Source organism: Amphibalanus amphitrite, unplaced genomic scaffold, assembly GCF_019059575.1.
Source record: "Amphibalanus amphitrite isolate SeventyFive unplaced genomic scaffold, NRLGWU_Aamphi_draft 000737F_arrow, whole genome shotgun sequence".
In the NCBI taxonomy this organism is placed as follows: Eukaryota; Metazoa; Arthropoda; class Thecostraca; order Balanomorpha; family Balanidae; genus Amphibalanus; species Amphibalanus amphitrite.
In genome coordinates, this window is record NW_024882231.1 from 267,330 (window position 1) to 289,840 (window position 22,511).

At 46.9% G+C, this 22,511-nt stretch overlaps 1 protein-coding gene across 1 annotated transcript; it reads right to left on the reverse strand.

Moving 5' to 3' along the window:
- Window positions 1-1,187: 1,187 nt before the first annotated feature.
- LOC122365396 lies at window positions 1,188-20,581 on the reverse strand. Its single transcript, XM_043336567.1, has 11 exons — window positions 20,396-20,581; window positions 19,975-20,061; window positions 19,388-19,534; window positions 19,070-19,135; window positions 17,479-17,625; window positions 16,662-16,830; window positions 15,955-16,109; window positions 13,019-13,139; window positions 11,424-11,563; window positions 10,010-10,124; window positions 1,188-1,356 (listed from the first exon to the last, which is right to left on the reverse strand). The coding sequence occupies exons 2-11, from the start codon at window positions 20,009-20,011 to the stop codon at window positions 1,188-1,190; spliced, it is 1,266 nt and encodes a 421-aa protein (XP_043192502.1). The 5' UTR covers window positions 20,012-20,061; window positions 20,396-20,581.
- Between the last annotated feature and the right edge of the window lie 1,930 nt (window positions 20,582-22,511).

Genomic DNA, 22,511 nt, shown 5'->3' on the forward strand with positions numbered 1-22,511 from the left:
TTTTTTGCGGCGTTTGCGGTGTTGTTTGCGGTTGGAGGCGGTCGTTTTTATTTTTGCGGCGTTTGCGGTTGGCGGCGGGCGGGCGTGTTTTTTTTTTAATAATTCAATGTCCAAACCTTTGGATTCGTAGTGCTCCTCGAAAAGCCATCCCTACCTACTATACAATTAAATGAAGTAAATATCAAACTCAACCCTACTTATATAAACATACAAGTTTTGACAACCCAACTAATGGCCCCATCAACAGTATCTATTCAAACGTACAGTTATCGCGTAAACCTGTATTCTAGTCAGAAAATCCAAAAAAGTTTTTGTATAAAAAAAAAAACAGAATATATATGATAGTACCCACCGTCTTCTAGCTATGTACATACCAAATTTCAGATCGATATCTTTTTTGGGCTAAGTTACCTATAGCTAAAAAACTGTTCAAAAATTATGACGTCAAATTTTCAAACTCAATTTTTGGCAATTCTAGACCACGTAGCGCAAAACAAAGACCATTATTAGACTCCCATGACGAGCTGCATCGAATCGAATCCATTTTATGCAAAAATATCAACTTTGAAACTTGACCTAATTTGGCCTGACCTTGACCTGACCTTCACCAGAACGTAACCAAAACTGGCCCAATAGTCTGCCTGACCCACATAATCGCATTTGTCATATAAAATGGACCATAAAACATGAATCACACGACACTTCGCATTGTGACCCTCAGTGACCTGAACTCTGTGACCTGACCTGGTAGCAATGGCCTTGAATAGCAAAATATGTCTTTTACGGACAATTCGCCCATCGATGGTTCTCAATAACTTACCAATTTACTCAATTTCACAACGCATTTCTTGAAATGCCTGTAAACGGTGAAATTTCGACCTTTGACCTGACCTGTGATGTCATCTCTTGGACTTCGGTCAATGAAATTGGATCACAAGATAGTTCGGTGGCCGGGCTATCCAACGCCGTTGAATTATGAAAATCGGCCAGTAACTTTCCGAGATCTTAGGGGGGGGGGCGAAACGCCCCACCCCCCTACGCGGCGTGGTGGGGTCCGCTGATAGCCCTACGGGGCATACCGGCATAGACAAGACATGAAAATAAATTTCCTGACATAAACAATTCCCAAGACATAAAAATAAGTTTCCTGACCCATTGTGTTGATGGCTTATTGGCAATATTAGATATTATGGTACATACTCACAAAGTGTAACGTATTTATTTATCGCTTTATTCCAGTAGTTGTTATCCAGGACGTTGTATCCTTTTCTGTTGAGTTTCCGGCAGTGGTCTCTGGGTAACTGGGTGAGTGGCACCCCGTCCTCTGGTGACTGAGGTGAGCAGTAACATCCAGTACTGGAAACACGAGAGAGAGAGAGAGAGAGAGAGAGAGAGAGAGAGAGAGAGAGAGAGAGAGAGAGAGAGAGAGAGAGAGAGAGAGGGAGAGGGAGAGGGAGAGAGAGAGAGGGAGAGGGAGAGAGCTGCTTAGGTATGCAGTATGCACCACTCTATGCATGGCCGGGTAACAGAATTGATAAAACTAACCATAAAATTAGGTCGCACTCGTCGGGAAAAGAATCTTGATTTTTGAACTAAATAACAACATCGATTATTATAACAATTCCATCATTGTTTGGCCGTTGTACTCCAGTTCATGAAAGGTATTTACTATGAATTGAAAAGCAGGTTATCTACGTTCTCCAGAAGTACCTATCACGACACTTCACTACACTACACATGGCTTGCTTCGTTTGACGGCCACTTGTTGAATTGCTCAATTTATTATCACTAGAATACAGGTTTACGCGATAACTGTACGTTTGAATAGATACTGTTGATGGGGCCATTAGTTGGGTTGTCAAAACTTGTATGTTTATATAAGTAGGGTTGAGTTTGATATTTACTTCATTTAATTGTATAGTAGGTAGGGATGGCTTTTCGAGGAGCACTACGAATCCAAAGGTTTGGACATTGAATTATTAAAAAAAACACGCCCGCCCGCCGCCAACCGCAAACGCCGCAAAAATAAAAACGACCGCCTCCAACCGCAAACAACACCGCAAACGCCGCAAAAAACCGCCCGCATCGCCCGCCCGCCGCCAACCGCAAACGCCGCAAAAAAATAAAAACCGCCCGCATCGCACGCCCGCCCGCCGCCAACCACAAACGCCGCAAAAAATAAAAACCGCCCGCCCGACCCCCGCCAACCGCAAACGCCTCGAAAAAATGAAAACCGCCCGCATCGTGCGCCCGCCCGCCCGCCGCCAACCGCAAACGCCGCTAAAGTAAAAATGACCGCCTCCAACCGCAAACAACGCCGCAAACGCCGCAAAAAATAAAAACCGCCCGCATCGCGCGCCCGCCCTCCGCCAACCGCAAACGCCGCAAAAAATAAAAACCGCCCGCATCGCACGCCCGCCCGCCGCCAACCACAAATGCCGCAAAAAAATAAAAACCGCCCGCATCGCACGCCCGCCCGCCGCCAACTACAAACGCCGCAAAAAATGAAAACCGCCCGCTCGCCCGCCGCCAACCGCAAACGCCTCGAAAAAATGAAAACCGCCCGCATCGCGCGCCCGCCCGCCCGCCGCCAACCGCAAACGCCTCGAAAAAATGAAAACCGCCCGCATCGCGCGCCTGCCCGCCCGCCGCCAACCGCAAACGCCACAAAAATGAATATCGCCCGCATCGCCCGCCCGCCCGCCGCCAATCGGGAACGCCGCAAAAAAGCGCTATTCTACCCATATACATGTCCTACCCTACCTATACGCTACCTATACCCTACCCATACCCTACTCATAGGCTCTATTCCCACCTTACTCTAGTGCATTCCTATAACCACCAGTAAATCGTAACATAACATACCTACGTTCTTAACTTGAGCACTGTAACCTACTCTAATTGTATTCTATCACATTCGTTTGTTCAATATCATGGATATTATTAATGCTGTAAATGGTGAAAGGTTGTTCTCTTGAAGATTGCCAGGTAGGTAATCGAGTGCGCATACCTACCCAATATGTGCGGCTCGCATAGCCGCCCAAACATTCCTTTTTACTCGCTAGATGGCAGGAGCGTCAAGCGCCTGAATGGACGCTGTGCCGCAGTGCCGCGTCTGCCGTATCACCGCCTGAATGCACACTGTACCGCAATACTGTCTCTAGGGCATATGCACACATACAGATAGACACGTTTGTTTTGAAATTATTTTTGTTTTAAGTGTGACCAGATTTACCCCCGAGAAACTGATCCTGGATACGCCTCTAGCTAAGGAAAAGTCGCCAAATTTCGAGCCCCTAAGGCGATTTTCCATCGACAGCAAAAATACTACAGTTGGGGGCCGATGCCCCCCCCCCCCCCCCACCAGTAATAGGGTTGATCGATAATAATGTCTGATACTATGAAAAAGCAGGAATAGCTATAAGCAATTAATGTAACCCTAGCTGATAGCTGCTAAGAAACACACTGAACCTAATCGCACCAAACCTGCATCAAATTTGTACTTACCAGATGGCCGTCGTGAACCGGCTACTATCCATTGCGTGGCCACCCCACCTTTCCTGTTTCGCGCTAGATGGTACAGCCATCAAACGCCTGATTGCATACTGTACCGCAATGACGGTGCTGGCGAATAAAGCCGCCTGAGTGCATACTGTACCGCAATGTCGTGTCCGCCGCCCTACCTTTCCTTTTACGCGCTAGATGGCAGAACTATCAAACACCTGATTGCATACTGTACGGCAATGCCGTGTTGAAAGTTGGTTCGCTACTCTTAAATGAAAACACAGATTACGGTGGATATAGTGACGAAGAATGAGCGGCAGAGGATTTAGAAGCATTGAGACACATTATTAAGTAAGACTACATGCCAACTTTCAGCGCAATCTGCCCAGTAGTTACCGAGATATTGCAATTGTTGCAAAACCAATACCTCTTCGTTTTGCACGTGGCACGTGCATAAGTGGTCACCCACGTACATCGGGAATAGTCCAATACTTGGTAGAAAGAATGAAGCTACCCTGCAAAAATTACCGCATGTAAATCGGTCAAGTGGTTGCTGAGATATAAGCCTCGCAAAAGCGTGACCACGGCCGGCCGGCCTAAAATACAGGTTTACGCTATAACTGTATAGATTCGAGATATATGTTTAAGGGGATTATTAGTTTGGTTGTTAAAACTTGTATGTTTATGCCAGTAGGGTTAAGTTTGTTTACTTACTTCATTTAGCTGTATGGTAGGCATGTAGGTATATGCGCTTTTCGAGGAGCGCTGCAGATCCGAAAGTTTGCTCGCTTCGCTCGCACTTTGCTCGCTTCGCTCGCTTGATAATAAATTTATTTCATTTACCGATAAAACCTGTACCAAATACCCAGGGGTGTCGATTTTTCAAAATGGTTGGGGGTGCTCAACCCCTGCACCGGGTGAAAGATTGCAGCTTTGCCATGGGGCACAACCGTATAGGGTTGGTTATCCCCATAAGGTACTGAATACTGATAATGCCGAGATTTCCACTAATATTTCCCAAGGGCAGAACGTTCTTCTTGAAAATCATTCCGCTCGCCCTAGTACTTGGCTACCTTATTACATAAACATCTTTCCGAAAAAAAGTCGTATATTTGCCGGCAGTATGGCAGCAGCCCCGGCACCTCTGTTAAAAGGTGACAGAAACCGATGACGGCGATTAGCACCGGCGCAGCAGTCGCTGCGGTCCGCAGGGGCGGACATTGCGCGGAGACAACGGTAGCTACGATGCTCTAGCAGTAATTAGACGATCACAATAATCGCTGAAAAAATGAAAGGTGATCGCATTTGGATATTTACAGGTTTACGATTTTCCCCAGTGGCGTAGCCAGGTGGGCCCGTGAGGCACGTGCCCGCCCCCCCCCCCATCAGGTTCAGGGTCCCCTCGGGTTATTCGGGCCTGAGGGGCCCTGCGGCGCCAATTGGCCGATAAGGGTCCATGTTGACCATATTTGGACTCAGAAGGGCCCCACAGGGCTAGTAAAAAACACCTCATGGGCCCACAAGTATCAACAATAAGATCTCCATAAGGGCCCAAGCCAGCCTCTGAGGGCCCCTTACCGGTCTCGGAGGGCCACTTGTCGGACTCTGGGAGTCCTAACCGGCCTATTCCCAGCCAACAAATTTGGCCTTGGCCGTAGCTGGTTTTACTCTGGATAGCTCAGGCATTTGCTCCGGCTAAAGTACGGGCAAGGTCTGGGGCTCTACTGGAACTGACACGATCCCGGAGCTCGCCCGCACCACAGCTGGACTTATGCCGCATCAGCCGTGCCGTACCTCCACCGTACTTCAGCCACAGTAAGCCAGAGCAGCTATGAGGCAGCCGGACTGGTCGTAAGGGAGCCGGACTTGAGCCGTGGCGGGGAGCCGGACTTGAGCCAGACTTGACGGTCCGGAACCATACCAACCCGGGAGCGCTACGGCCAAGACTGGCTAACCGGAATAGAGCCGTATCGACCCAAACCCCGGCTCTGACGGCGTTCCTTTTATACCGGCCCGAGTCTGGCATGTCGGAGTTGCCGGGGTAAAACGGACTTGCGCCGAACCAAATTGCTGGCTGGGTTAGGGGGCTCTGGGAGCTCTCTGGAAGCTCCACACCCGCCTGTAATAGCCCCACACCTATTTCTCTGAGGGCCCCTATAACGGCGACTGTGAGGGCCCTCACCGGCGCCTCTGAGCGCCACACCGGCGTCTTTGAGGGCCCCACACCCCTAACTCTGAGGCCCCACACCAATGCATTTAAAAACCCCACATGGGCGGTTCTGAGGGCCCTTGTCAGTTATCAGCGACCCTGACGGTCCCACACAGGTGACTCGGAGGGTCCCAGCGGCGTCTGAGAGCGCCATGCCGGTCTCTGAGAACCCCACAAGGCTCCTGATGGCACCGGTGACCTCTTGATATCTTCTTGTCGGCCTATGAAGGGTCCGTTCCGTAACAGCAGTTCTGAGGGCCACACGCGCGCCTGTGATGGCCCTAAACCAGTGTCTCTGAGAGCCCCCACAACGGCGCCTGTGAGGGCCATACATTGCCATATCTGAGGGCCCCACACTAGTGCCTCTTAAGGCCCTATATCGGCGGCTTTGAGGGCCCAACATCGTCGCTTCTGAAGGCCCCACAAGTGCACATGTGATGGCCACCCACCGGTGACATTTGAAGGCCCCACACCGGCGACTCTGAGGGCCCCATCGGCATCTGAGCCCGTGCCGGTCTCTAGAGACGACCCCACAGGGTTTCTGAAGGTACCACCGGCCTCTGATGGCACTTTGCCGGCCTCTGAGGGCCCGTCGCCGGTCTCTGGAGCCCCCTGCCGGCTTGTAAAGGGTACACGCCATCAGCTCTAAGGGTCCGACACCCGTCTACGACGGACCCACACCAGTGTCTTTGCAACTTAAAGGAAATAGTTCACTTTTAACATGGGGTTTTGAACTGGAATAGCAGTTTCGTAGCTTGAGTGAGACTAGCACAAATCAGGAGCTTTTACGGCTCAACGATCACCCTAGACGAAGATATTCCATTTCTCGTTCCGAAAAGAGTGCCTTGCAGAGGAATGTGTGCCTTGCACAGGAATGCAGCCACGTCATCGTCAGCCAATCACCATGCTACTTACAGCCAATGCAGCATGCGTAGGTTTGAACTACGCAATATGATTAGTCAACGCGTAATAAGCTTCCGCGTCAAGCATTATTTTACATAGAATATAGTTGGTCCTATATTAAAATATAGAAAATAATTGTTTTTACAAAAAGGTTTTATTTCATTTTCTGATCATTTTGAGCATAACAAATCATAAATCTATAGCAAAATACTAATTTCAGGAAAGTGAACTGTTTCCTTTAACCTTCCAGGCGGTGGGGGGGGGCATTTTTTGCCCCCCCCCCTTTAGTTTTTTCAATATATCACGAGAACCGCTGCGCCGATCGTCACCAAACTTTCAGTACCCTCCCGGGAGCAGCTAGCGCACATGGTGACCAAAAATTTTTCCAAAGGCTATGATAGGTTGGCCGCTAATGACGTCAGAGTGACGTCATTTTTGCCATTTTCGACCCAAAAAAAGGTTTCGCGGGAAGAGCTATCAGACTTACAGCTTTAGAGATACAGAAAAATGTTTCAACATGAAAGGTGTGGAATCGAAAGGGCTAAAAAACTGCCATTTCGGTTTTTCCATTTTTTTTTTGGGGGATTTTGACCCCCAAAAATCAAAAAATAGATTTTTTGAATATAATAGCCAAAAAATCCAAAAAGTTTTTTGAATTAAAAAAAAACGGAATATATGTGATAGTCCCCACCGCCTTCTATATACATACCAAATTCGAGATCGATACCTCTTTTTGGCCAAGGTATAGCGAAAAAACTGTTTAACCCGCGACCTGGTGGGGGGCGGGCTATTTTTGCCCCCCCCCCCTCCAGACTTTTCGATATATCTCCAGAACCGCTGCGCCGATCGTCACCAAACTTTCAGTACCCTCCCGGACATCAATTTTACACATTGTGACCAAAAATTTTTTCCAAAGGCTATGATAGCTTTGCCGGAAATGACGTCAGAGTGACGTCATGTTCTGCCATTTTCGACCCCAAAAAGGGTTTCGCGGGAAGAGCTGTCAGGCCTATAGCTTTGCAAATAAAGAAAAATGATAAAGACATAAAAGCTGTAGATTGAACAGGGCTACAAAACTGCTATCTCGGATTTTTGAAATTTTTGGATTTTGACCCCCAAAAATAAAAAAATAGATTTTTCGGATATAATAATCGAAAAATCCAAAAAGTTTTTTGAATTTCGCAAAAACCGGAATATATATGATAGTCCTTACCGCCTTCCATCTACATACCAAATTTTAGATTGATACCTCTTTTTTTGGCGAAGTTATAGCGAAAAAACTGTTCAAAATTGGTGACGTCAAATTTTCAAACTCAATTTTTAGCAATTGTAGACCCCGTAGCGCAAAACAAAGACCACCATTAGACTCCCCGTGACGAGCTGCATCGAATCAATACCCATTTTATGCAAAACTATCAACTTTAAAATTTGACCTTTTTTGGCCTGACCTTGACCTGACCTTGACCTGAACTTCACCAGAAAGTGACCTAAGCCGTACCTGATAGTCTTATAACCAACACCATTGAGTCGGAAATGAAAAATTGGCCATAAAACATGTATCACACAACCTTAGTAAAGTTGGGCTCATGTGACCTGACCTGTGACCCTTGGTGACCTGACCTGTGACCTGACCTGGTATTGCCAGTGACCTCTAATAGCAACATATCTACTAGGCAACTGACGCCCTACCGCTGATTCTCGACAAAATGCGTTTTCCTCGGTGTTATAGCGCATTCCCTAGAACACCCGTGAACGGAGAAACATTTCATCTTTGACCTGACCTGTGACGTCATCGGTGACCCTGAGGTCAATGAAATTTGGTTTCCTGCGACAAATTTGACAGGCCTTTCGAACGCCGTTTGAATTTTGCGGATCCGTCCAGTAGTTTCGGAGATACGAGGGGGGGCAAAAAATAGCCCCCCCCCCCCCCCCCACCAGGTCGCGTTATAAACAGACCCCACCAGGGCGCGGGTTAAAATTGATGACGTCAAATTTTCAAACTCAATCTTTAGCAATTCTAGACCTCGTAGCGCAAAACAAGGACCACCATTAGACTCCCCGTGACGAGCTGCATCGAATCGATACCCATTTTATGCAAAAATATCAACTTTGAAATTTGACCTTTTTTGACCTGACCTTGAACTGACCTCCACCAGAAAGTGACCTAAACCGTACCTGATGGTCTTATATCCAACACCATTGAGTTGGAAATGAAAAACTGGCCATAAAACATGCATCGCATAACCTCAGTAAAGTTGGGCTCATGTGGTGACCCTTGGTGACCTTTGGTGACCTGACCTGTGACCTGACCTGGTATGACCGGTGACCTCTAATAGCAACATATGTACTAGGCAACTGACGCCTCATCGCTGATTTTCGACAAAATGCGTTTTACTCAGTGTTATAGCGCTTTCCCTAGAAGCCCCGTGAACGGTGAAACATTTTATCTTTGACCTGACCTGTGACGTCATCGGTGACCCCGAGGTCAATGAAATTTAATTTCCCAGACAAATTTCACAGGGCTATCGAACGCCGTTTGAATTTTCCGGATCCGTCCAGTAGTTTCGGAGATACGGGGGGGGGCAAAAAATGCCCCCCCCCCCCACCGCGCGGAAGGTGGCTGGTAGGCCCACCGCCTGCCGGGTTAACGTCTTTTACGCCCTTCTTCTTAAGACTAACTTTTACTTTCTTTACATCTTTACTTCATGCATTGTAAGTTGCGTAATTGTTTTATTTTTAGTAGTGAAAGACTGCGGAACCAATTATTTTCCTCAAGCAGAGTTAGTGGGAGTTTTTGAGGGACCAAATCATTGGGGATGCTAAACTGGAACGTTTGGGGTGCCCGGAAAACCATTGGGGGTGCTCATTTGAGCATTGGGGGTGCTGCAGCACCCTCAAAGGTATACAAATCGACACCCATGCAAATACCTGTACCTGCGCCTATACCTGATCCTAATTGAAAACCTGTATTCTTTAAATCCACAGAGTTGACTTCCCGAGCTGGCTTTTATCGTTTTCACTCAATTTTTTAAGCGAACAACTGAGCCTAAAGCACGTGCTCTCTGCTCGGCGCCGGCCTCGGCCAGCCTGGGGCAGAGATGCACGCGCTGACGCCGCACCCGTGGTCCGATTGCGCCCATCTTTTGATACGATGGTCCGCCCCACCCAAAGTTTGTGTCCAGTAAATTTCACGTCGATACGCGGCGCCGTGCCGGCGCATTAAGACACATAAGGCTGACGGACGCAGACACGACTTATAATTTATTAAGTAAGATGAGGTCAAACAAACACCAATCTGACAGACAGTAGGTAACATTCGGTGATGTCATATTACGTGACTTAGCTATCTTTTACGATATATTTCACAAATCACAAATGTATGTCAAAACTCACCGGCCAAAGGCGCTATAAGGCGCTTTTGTCTTCGCACATATCACTAAGCATGTTGCCATCCCTTTAGCCGGCTGCCTGGTCCAACCAACGGGCTGGGCCACGCAGGTCCAGCCCACTACAACGAGGGCCAGGGGTCAATTTAACGCAAAATAAACAGCATGCATGGTGCACACCAACAATGTGTCGATAGCGGGATTGTTATATTTCCATGTTATCTAGTAATTACATTTTCGTTGAAATTGGGGATATTATTATAGAATAATGCACTTTCTAAATTATTACGAGCGAGCGAGCGCAGCGAGCGAAGTGAGTCTTTTCAATATAACGGAAAAATCTCATTATGAGCGGCCCGGCCCGGCCCGGCCCGGCCCGGCCCGGCCCGGCCCGGCCCGGCCTGTAACGCTTTTGAGAGGCTTATATCTCAGCAACCGCTAGACCGATTGACCTGCGGTCTTTTTTTGCTGGGTAGCCCCATCCCTTCTACCCCGTAATTGACTATTTTGATACAACTCAGTGACCGTCGTGGCACGTGCCACGTGAAAAGTCAAGGGTGTTCAAGCTGTTTTGCAAAAGTAGTGATTTTGAGAGGCTGATATCTCAGCAGCCGCTTGGGCAATTGACTTGCGGTAATTTTTGTAGGATAGCAGCATCCCTTCTACCAAAAATAGGATACTGTCGATGCATGTGGGTCACCCCCAGTGCACGTGCAAAATACAACAATAAGAGGTGTCAAATTTGTTCCCATTTTAATAACTCGGTAATTACTGGGTCGATTTCGTTGAACCTTGGCATACAGGTAGGCACCCACCAGGCAATGCATTCCCATGTGTTGCGGTTAAGGTGCTACTGCACGTGCGCACGTGCAGGGGGCGCTTCCAGATCTCGAGAACGGCTGGGCCGATTGCGCTCAAATTTGGTACACGGTTGGGGACCAGTTAGTAGGGTGCCGTGCAAAAGTCAGTTTGGACCCCGTTTGCACGTGCGCACGTGCAGAATGCCGCTTCCAGATCTCAGGAACGGCTGGGCCGATTGCGTTCAAATTTGGTACACCGCTAGAGACCGGTTAGAAGGGTGCTTTGCGCAAGCCCGTTGGAAGTACCCTCTCTCCCTTCCGCACGTGCAGGGCTCACTATCTCGCTCGCTCGTTCTTCGCCCAAAAGGCGTTTTACTGGTTAATAAATGATACTGTTATGGAGCAAATGTGAAATCGTTGAATGCTGTTCGAATCGTGTGCGCAATCGGCGGCGACCAGGGTATGGAACAGCTTGGTGCATAGATCTTAACATTTCTTTTAAAAAAAGTTTGATGGGAAGAATATTCAATCAACCGAAACAAAATGGAGGCTCAACTGCGTGTTGGTTGGGTATATGACGACGTGAATTCTTATGAGTTCAACATTGAGGCTGACACATACCTGCAGTTTTGAAGGCCTCCCGGTCATACAATAGAAATCCATGATTGACTTCGATTTCCTTTGCGTTCTGCTCCTCCACAAATCTTGAAATGTTAAAGTTGGGATGTTCTTCGCTAACGCTTCCACAAGCGCAAGTTGACCTGTTCAAGATAACGACAGTATTTAGGTACTCCCTCCGTTCAGCAACGCTTTAATTTATCAGAAGATGATGCTAGGGGATGTAGGTAGGTATTAGGATACTGTAAAAGTAAGACGCTGAGAAGGGTTACGTTTGGCCGCTTGGTATGGGGCTTTACAATCCACATGCTATTCCTGTGCAATATATGCAACATCAATAAAAATATAAGCAGCTCATTTTACTGCATTCATTATAAAAAGCATCTGCAAAGTGGCGTATAGCTTCCATAATTACGAGCGAGCGAGCGAAGCGAACTCTTTTCAATATAACGGAAAAATCTCAGTATGAGCGGCCCAGCCCGATCCGACTCTGCCTGTATCGCTTTTGAGAGGCTTATAACTCAGCAACCGCTGGACCGATTGGCCTGCAGTCTTTTTTATTCCTTCTATTCCGTGGTTGACTATTCTTGATGCATTTAGGTGACAGTCGTGGCACGTGCCACGTGAAAAGCCAAGAGTTTTCAAGCAGTCTACAGAATTAGCGTTTTTGGGAGGTCTTTATCTCGGTAACTGCGGTAATGGGTGATTGACTTGCGGTAATTTTTGTAGGGTAGTTTCATCCCTTCTGCCAAACATCGGATGCTCTTGATGCATTTGGGTCACTTCCAGTGCACGTGAAAAATGGAACAATACGAGGTGTCAAATTTGACCCCATTACAATTACTCTGAAATGACTGGGGCGATTTCGCTGAAACTTGGCATACAGGTAGGCACCTTGGAAATCCATTCCCATGCGTTGCGGTTAGGGTCCCACTTCACGTGCGCACGTGCAGGGTACCGCTTCCAGATCTCGGGAACGACTGAGTCGATTGCCTTCAAATTTTGACCGGTTTATAGGGTGCATTACAAAAGCCAGCTGCAAGTATCCTCTCGCCCTTGCAGGACTCACTCCCTGGCTGGTTCGTTATTCGCCCAAAAGGCGTTTTACTGGTTTATCAGCAAATGATGCGTACAGTGACGTACGGCTCTCGCGAGATTAAGCGGTAGGTTTTGCACTTTTACATTTCCGGTTATATCTCGGAAACTAATCGATCTACGATGAAGCCATTTTACACGATCATGGCCGGCTTGTTACCCAACAAGTCGATCGCATCTTCAACCCTTAAAAGCTTAAGACGACGAAGATATAGCCTGAAGTACACTAAATTTTCTAGGTGCAAAACCTACCGCTAAAACCCGCGAGACCTGTACATACCTTCTAGTAGCTCGGGATGGAATGAACCTGTTATAAATGAAAACGTATCTTTTCCAGAGACCATTGTTGCTTTTACTCACTTCACGTGAGCATGAACATTATGCAATGTATATGCAAAGACGATTTATCAGCGTGATACAAAATAAATGTGCATTGTGTATGCTCCATCACTACCAGTGTATCCCATTTGGCGACAGAGTCGGAACGGTATCTAATTACTCACGTGCCGGCGATCACGAAGCGGTCCTTGCAGGATGTCAGACAGTCCTGCAGAGAGGTGACCAGACCCGCAGAGCGCCAGGCCAGCTCGAGCGGAATGTCGGCCACCCACCAGAGCCGGGCTTCTGAACACGCCGAGCGGGTCGACCAGACGTTAAGTGCGACCGGAAGGGATGATGGTCGGAAGAAAAATATATCAACAAATAGCCTTTAAAATGTAGCTCCCTTGGTCTATAGTTATACCGTCCGTTTCCAGCACACCGTTTACGTTTAAATGCGAGTACGAAGCGGAAAACGACCGGAGGCATAGGCGGCGGAACGGGGAGGGCACTGGGGCACCGTGTCCCCCTTTGATTTCGGCATTTTAACATTAGTCCTATTGGCGTTGCATGGAAAGAATGGGACCAAAAGTCGGCAGTGCCCCCCCCCCCCTTTACTTGAAGGTGTTCCGCCGCTAGTGACCGGAGAGTTGGCTGTGTTAGCACAGCCCGTGACATAAATACAACAGAATATCAGTAGAGTATGCATATTTTCAAATCGCCTTTGGGGCATTTCGGGGCATATGCGTTTGTCGTTCCGTTGAATTTCTAATTTTCCGTTTTGGTCAGCTGCAAGTGTAGGCTGATCGACCACTTGCCGCTGATCAGTATAACCTAGCCAGGTCAAATCACCTAATGTACAGACAGGGTGTCCCAGAAGTCTTAACCCTATTCCTGGCGGGCTCCGCCGGGACAAGAAACTGGCGGGGGGGGCCGATTCGGCCCCCCCCCCCCTGAGATCTCGAGAACGAAGCAAGATAGCGACAAGCGGTAAACGGCATCGGATACGCACGGCCAAGATCTACAATTTTTACTAAGGTCATTTTCAGGTCAGGTCAAAGATGACGTCACAGGGGTCGAAAAAGTCAAAATGGCGGCACTAGATATGGAGAGAGTTTTTCTCGAATAACTTTCGAATTAGTCAAGATAGGAACAAACTAAGGGCATCATCGTGATCCTCTCGTCAATCCGCATCGAATGATATATATGTTGACCTCGAAAGGTCAAGGTCAAAGGTTGACCTCAGGTCACGTGACCTTGAGGTCATCATGTATATCATTCGATGCGTCTTGACGAGCTGAACACAATGAGACCATCCACGCGTCTGTATCTTGTTCCTGTACGGAGTTATTGGCCAAAAACCTTTGGTGACCTTTGATGACGTCACATGACCTCACAGCTGCCCAACAGCAAAACAGACCTCAAGGTAGTGAAGGTTGATCGTATATGAAGTCATGTATGGTATATGGGGCCATTCCGACCCGTTTTAGTGGTAAAAACAGGGAGTTGATTTTTCCCCCATTGACTTATAATGGGGAGGTCGCGAAATTGACCTGACCTTAGGTCACCGATATCAAAATTCCGAGATATACAAATTGCACATACTGGTACCCTAACTAAACCCTGAAGAGAAGAAATTGATCGGTCAAAAACTCTAGCTCTGGCGTGATTGCAAACTTTTCTGAGGTAGCGTCACCAAACCGCCTCTGGTGACCTGACCTGAGGTCAGATCAACTCAAAATTTTCAGACATGTTGCGTAGAAGCCTTTTAGGAAAAGTCAGAAAATTTGAGCTTCCTAGCTCAACGCGTTTGGGAGATATAACCAAAAAACCTCAGGGGGGGGCTCCTGAGGCCCCCCCCGCCAGGAATAGGGTTAAAGCTATTGCGGTACCGTGTTACATGCATGCGCACGCATCAAAACAATTTTTGGTCATCACAAACGAAGTTTTGTTGCATTATCGTGCCATTTCAAAATACATTTTTCCATAGCCACATGATACTGCGTCGATTCAAAGGGAAAAAATGGGAGCTGTTTCCTAGCGCACTCGGGTGGCCGTGCTTTTTTAACTGATAATTGTTCTTAGATTTTACCTAGCCCAACAGTTTTGTCTGCAGGAGGTAAAAACTGCCAAAATAGCCGATTTTTTCGGAAATAGTTTTTCTACAGTAACTTTTGACTTAAGACTTGCATGAGCTTGCTTTTACCGGCATCGTGTTCCTCTTGTCAATATGCATCTATATTTGAATGGAATGAATGAACTATAATTTGACCTTGAAAGGTCAACTCAAAAATTTGACCTCAGGTCAAGGTGATGACCTGACCCAAAAGGATCATATTGCATATCAGTCGATCCGTAGCGTCGAGCTGGACACATCCAAGGCGTTTTCATCGCTTTAGCGTGCCTCTATCAAAAATTATCTGCAAAAAAACTGTTAGATACCATTCGTGACCTGAGATGACCTCAGGGGCATAAACAAGGGTCACGAGTACCATTTTCATGATCAGTGTGTCAAAGTTACATAGTGTTTCAGTGTTTGAGCGTGTTTATAACGGCTTTCGCTCAAAAGAGGCGCCTTTCAATTTTCTCTCGTTGAATTATAATGGGGAGGTCGAAAGATGGCATGATCTTAGGTCACCGATATCAAAATTCCGAGATAAATATTTTGTACATACTGTTGCTTCTATCAATCGCTGAAAGTTTCAAAGCAATCGGTCACTCGGTGTACCTATGGCAGACATTCAAACTTGTATGAGGTGTGGTCACTTGAAGTGACCTAGTGACCTGAACTTGAATGACCTAGGTCTGAAATTTTTACAACATGTGTACCTAAAATTGGTGTATCATAAGGTGTACCAAAAACAGCGCCGAGCCGCCGTTTTATTGATATTTGCGAAAAAATACAGGGGGTGCTCAAACACCTCCAGCAGGGCGCGGGCTAAACTTCGAAACTTCCGCTCATTTTCTTTCGTTTGAGGTATCGTGTAGCCGGTGGCATAGCACTGTCACACGACAAAGGCTCAAGACTTTTGGGACACCCTGTATAAGCCAACTGAGACGGATGAAACTGAATCTAGACAGTGTGATTATGAACAGCAAACAGGTTGGGAGATTGGCGTACCTGTCATAATGGAGTTCACAGTGCTGGCCACCGAAACGACCTTTCTTCGAGTCACCATATAAGCACTTGGCGCTGAATGCTCCACTTCTCTTTTCCGACAGTGATTCCTTCGTAGAAGACTGATCTTTTTTGCTCCATGTTCGCATAATTTATCCCTGAATAAGACTTTGTCAGCATAAGGCAAGAGAAACGAACATGGGTTATGGACGACTGACGAGTATTGTTCACGATTTATTTCCTAAGGAGGCCATGTGTGGCCAATCGCTTCAGTTTAGGTCTGTGTGTGTGGGTCTTAACGGACCAATGGACTTTCAAGTTTTTTAACTTCCTTATTGATTTACGTACCCAGCAACCAAGAGTGTCATTCGATGTGCAATGTGTTGTTGGTGTTTTTACTTTTTATATTTGTTTTATATTGATGAAGCCACAGAAAACTTAAACATTGTGACGAAATCGGGTATTTTTATTAATAAGCAGACTCCACTAAACATTGATCCACATTACAACTTGCACAATGGCATGGCTCCTAATGGGCGATGCGCGCTGCAAGTTTTGTGTTTTTAATTTAAACATAACGAACATATTACAAAAAAAACATACCTATTCGTGCTCCTCTCCAGCTTCAGATGCATTGCTCAATCAAAACACTTCAGCACAAATTACGCACATCTGATACAGCAAAATCGGGCACATCGAACAAGACTTACTTGCATTCTTTTAAAAGGTCCACGTCAGCCGAAACGTCTAAGAGAGGTGAGAAGAAGCCTCTCGGGCAGACGGCGTTGGCGGCCGCGACTACGCTCGGGTTCGCTGCATCCTCGGTGGAGTTTGATTTGCTCCCTCGACTTACCGCGTTTTTCCTTTTAGTCGGTCGACCTGTGGGGCAGCGTCTGAGTGTAAAGTATTCGGAATCGATTAGCGCGTTTCTAATAAACCCGCACACCTTATCATTGTATTTTCGTGTTTGTTTTCCGACTCTTCATAAATATTCATTCTTTCGTATTCCCGAAGCTCGTATACCTATCTCCTGTCTTCTGCAAGCAAGCGAGACCAACAAGAAAATGAAACGAAATAAATGCAGCTGCGCTTCACATTTGGGTATTCATTACCAGCTGTGCGGTTCGGAAAGTTGGCCTTGCTGCCATACCTTGCCGTTTTACCCCATGGCTAGGCTATATTTGGAGGATGTGCGAAAATTATTAGTTTTTAAGTTTTTTTATATGAGCTCTAACCTTTCCGGTTATCGAAAATGTAAACAAAACCGTTATGATTCACTTTTATGTCTCGATGTTATATTGCAGCAGACCTGACATGCTGCTTGAGTCACGGCTGCGTCTTACCACCCATCCTTGCCACCTAAATTTACCAAAAATAATCGCTGAAGGCTACACCAGTTCTCATCAACGAATGACACCAACGCTTTGACGCCATAATTCGGATTGAGTGGTTCACCTATGTTCACATGCATGCATGTGTGTAAAGAACAATTGTTTTATTATTTAAATGACTCAAGTGTCGACTTACGTTTTTCAAGCACGCAGTAGGAGGCCTTAGAATCGAAAACATACTTCTTTCCACAGTCTTCTAAGGTAAGTATGTCTCCTCGGCATCGGAAGAACTTCCTGGGCTGCTGAGGCACTGGGAAGTCGCCGTAACGTGTGGTGCATGGATCTGCGGCACATAAAAAGCATTACGAGCTACAGACTATAGGTATATGGGTACACCGGGGAAAGTCGCCCCGCCGAGGTAAAACGCCTCACCGATGTTTCTCGGAAGTGGCAAGGTTCTGGGGAAACATCCTCTCTTATATAAAACGTGCCCTATATGATCATTATATGAGCAGACTGGAAAGAACCTGTGATAACTCTTTAGGGAGATATAGCCAAAAATGTGTTTTTTGAGTTTTTTACATGTTTTGTTGTCTGATTATGCATCATGGCGTTCTTTTATGGTTCATATCAGGCTAGCGACTTTAATGTATTTTGAACAACGTTTGTCTAACGCTTACATATAATGCCGGGCTGGTTCGTGTAAATTATGTCTTGCTGGAGCGCAAGGCGTTGTTCGCTGACCGAACTACGTGATGGGGTAAAACACCCCAGTAGGTCGTGGGGCAAAAAGCCCCATGGGGCGTTTTACCTCATGCGTTGCTCGGACCCACTTCCTAATGTTTGGTAGCTGGCAAACAGTAAGATTCTATGCATTTATGTGTATTTTTCCCAGCAACTGGATGGCAAAGGAAGTATTTTGTTAACCTATGCATTGCAATAATTTATTATTTGGCATATGAGGCAGGTCAAAAAGCTGCTCATACAATAGTTGAACTCATACAATAGTTGAACACATGATAGTTAGGATGAAATGTGGTAACTTCAGTGCAGTGCCTCCAGAGGTCTAGCGGACCTCTCATATAAGATTTAGCCAGCTACCATGTTTAGAGTATGGGGCTTCCTGCCCGAAGCCGTGGGCCGTTTTGCCCTGGGGCTGGGGCAAAATGACCCATTTGCTTCACAAGTCACTAGCTAGCTGGGAGTCCGATCATAAGTGAAATAATTTGAGAGGTGGGATTTAAAGCAAAATGTCCAAAGAACGCATTGAGCACAAATTTAGCCTTCCAGGTCATGTGGGACAAAAGTTATGTAGCAAAATAGATTATCTGGGGCATCTTGCCCCAGGCTACCCTATACTTTGTACATGGTGCGCCATGCATTGCTACATATGATATGTAGTAGGTAACTAGTGTTTTTTTTAGACCGAGCTAGCAATGAACTATCATCGGGCTAATTGCAGCGCCTCATGGATCGAAACGCATTTAGGAACTCGTTTGTTTTAGTTCAGCCAGCGCCGGCAATTTCCATGCGCACCAGTTTCACAATCAACCAGTTTCCATGCACACTATGAGTTATGTACTGAGCCTATAGCAACAGCAGCCTGCCGAAACGGCCATGGTATGGTCTAAGAAGCATATACATTTAGGAATCATCTTTTGTTCAGTGTTCGGAGGATAATGGCGAAAATTACTCAACTATACCTTAGTTTAGTTTCTCAATTCCTTCTATTATAGAGCTGTGGTATCAATGACGTGATTTTTATATACCCTTAAGTATTTTCTTACATTTCGGAAGGCTGTAATAGGCGTCGACGAGCTGCTGGCACTCCTCCCCGACTACCTCGGGTCCACCTGAAATGAGCACGTATCGCTTCAGACCAGCTCACTGAGACTCGGGGCGCCGCGCGCCCAACTATGACACTGGGCGCCGCGCTGAGGGCGCAGGCCCCACAGGACGCCGGCCGTAAGGGCGCCGCTCAGTCCAAACAACATCCGTCCATAATGGCATGACTGCCACAACCGCCCACATTCAGGTCTTAGGTTCGCCAAAACGTAGCTGACAACAACTAACAAGGTACATTAAAATGGTATGAATTCACTTACAGCCAATGACTGCAGCTCGCCCGCTTTTCTTGAGCATCTCCAGTTTTCTTGAAATAGCTCTTGCTGCCTTTTTTAGTTTGGACTCAGATTTGGCTGGCTTAGATTCGGTGAGCACGGGGCCAGTCAGAGCGATACAAAGCAAGATACCTATAAAAAACGAGTCAGCACGTCTTCTATAAGCTATTACAAAATATTTGCTGGTTAAAACACGTTGCGTTTATGCTGGGAATCTAGCTTGAGTTGTGATAACATAGGCGTGGTATGGCGTAAATACCAAAGAAAAAGATACGTAACTATCTCACAACCATATCGATCAGCATGAAGCGAGGGAGAATGGGACCATCGATTACTTCTACTGTACAGTAATAGGAGAGCTTTAGCGAATAGTCTCGGCCGCGTCGCCAGTTCAGATTTACGACTCCGTACGTTCGAAGTATTTACGCTTGAAAATGTTCGTGTCTTGTATTCGCAGCGTGTGGAATGGTCTGCTGCAGCGAAAATTTACGCTGCTCATCTCGTCTGACATGAGACCCTATAGATAAACCATTTTTTTCGAAATACGTACAAAAAAGTACGCTTATACTTACATGATAGGAGGGAAGCCATTCGTTGTAGGGATGCCATGCTGACCAATGCAGTCGGGTGCGGCCGAATCAGGGGATCGTTACCGCAGCCTGTTGATCAGAGAAAACAGAAAATCGTCAACTTGCTGATGAAGCAATACGGCTGAGTTTGGACGCGACATCAACCTTTAGATACCTGTGTCAACCGTTTTCCGCTAACATTTTAGGCAGATGCGTTATACAACGATGCTTTCAATAATTTGTGCGTATCGAACTTAAGGTCAGCAGAGGAACATATCAACAGGGAGGATTGTGTCGTTAACCAGCCGGAGTTTTACTTTTCAGGGTGTAGGACCTGTTCTCTGCCAGACGACAGTCACAGTGCGCGTGTCCCGCGGCGTCAGCACTGGCGCAGAGTGGTGACGAAGCTGACCTCAGTCCTCACCTGCTGTCCGTCTGTCCGTCTGTCGTCCGTCTGTGACCTGAGGACTGGCTCGCGGGACCGCCCCTGCGTGTAGCCTGGGGCGCTAGCTCGGGCCGCTGCTGCCCCAGTAGCCTGGGGCGGTGGTTTGGGCCGCTACTGCCGGTAGCCTGGGGCGCTGCCTCGGGCTGCTCCTCGGTAACCTAAGGTGGTGGCTCGGGACCGCTTCTGGGCGGACTGGAGCGATGGTGGGGTGATCGTGGGACACGGCGGCCTGAATCCGGGACCTTTCACCCCCTGACGGGACGAGTCGCGCGGGCGTGACAGATGGTGACATCGGGTGATACCGGGGACCGAGCGACGGGTGACAGTGACAGTGACACTTGTGGACAAAGAATAATAGCGGGGCCGATAATATCGTCACCGAGACCCTGGCAGCCACAGAGCTGATAATATCTTGGCCCAATCTTATAAAAGGCAGACTTCCCCTACAGTAAATAGCATTCGGCTGCACTTAAAAAATTGGCTCTGGAGGGATTTGTGTGGTCACTGGTCAAACATGACAACAAAAAGTAGAGAGGTAAAGTTTTAGCTGAATGCTGCGGTAAAAAAAAAACTTAGGCATTTAATCAGATTTTGATGCATGTTTAAATATATTCAACTGCGGCTAATTTGACAAAAAAAAAACTCCGAATGAAAAAAAATCAGGCTACAGATCATATTCCTGCCGTATTTCAAATAAACGTGTAGCTGCACTCGGGGTCGCAATAGCCAGACCTGCTTTGTTTGGACTCGGTAGGTATAGGTATCAGTTTTGATGATGCTTCCTTTTTATAGCGCCTGCATCGACGGTCACTGAGTTGTGTTCTGTTTTATGAGCTTGACTGCTGACTTTCCTACATCATTGATTTCTCAAGGTACCTACTACACTACATAGTTAGTACATACCTACGTACTAATCATCTATCTCAGAAAGAAAAAAAAACTATGAGATTCTCCGTTGAAAGAACGTTCCAATAGGAAATGATCATTCAGATCCTCCATTAAAGCCTAATAATTGAATATATAAATTCAGGTGTGCTTAGCCTCCCTAGCATTATGTGGGCGGTGGACAGCGAACAGGGGTCGGTCAGACAAATGCCGGCAGCGGATGGCTCCGACATTTACCAGCTGCGACCTGTCGCACCAGTGCCAACCGGGTGACAAACCCACCTACCTGTGACATGGCGACGGGGTCAGTTTGGGGCCAGAGTAGGGATGTCAGTTCGATACGGTGCCGTTTAGTCCGTTATTCATTACTTCTCGTGTTTTGCCATTAGCGTTGAATTTGAAAACCAGTTCGTTGTCTTCAGATTTACAGCACTGTTATATAGAAGGATGATGGCAACATATAGTGAATGTGACCGTTAAGTTAAAGCTCGTACGTGCATTGACCATGCTGGACGCTGGTTGGAACTTGGAGAAACGGCCTGCAAAGTGCAAACCCTTATTCATACAAAAGGCGTTTTGTTTCTGCTTTAACACGCGCAGTGGAAGGGGGGGCGGATTTCGCCCACCCCTCCTGTTTTTCGCCAATAACTCGCGCCGCAAGCATAATATTAATGTGAAATTTCGGCTACCTGTCTAGAATTGAATTGCGGATCTTCTCGTGCAAGAAATAATAAAATCGGTTCACAACTTTTCTAGTAATAGCGATGTAAAGTCAAACATCCTGCCGCCGCGGCGGCGCGGCGGCGCGGCGGCCGGCGCTAGCCGTTACGCGCCGCCTGAATTGTAGACTGTGCCGGGGCGGGACGGTTCCGTCTTTACATCGCGCTCCTTACCGCTGATTATATTAGATTCACTTCAAATTCGGTGAGAAGACTGAGAAATGTACAGGCAATCATATGGTCAAAGAATTTTGAAAATCGGCCGGTAACAATTTGAGTTATGAGTGTGTAAACACAAAATTGTGGTTGCCGCGTTTCCCGCGTCGGCCGATCCCGCTTCAGCCGGCGAACTCTTACCCTTAGCAGGCTTCTAACTGCCATATTTATTGTTGGATTATCTAGAAATTCACCATACATACTCACAAATGTTTGTTCTTTCGTATAGTGAAAGAAAAAAGAAAATCGGCCGGTAACTTTTTGAGTTATCGGCG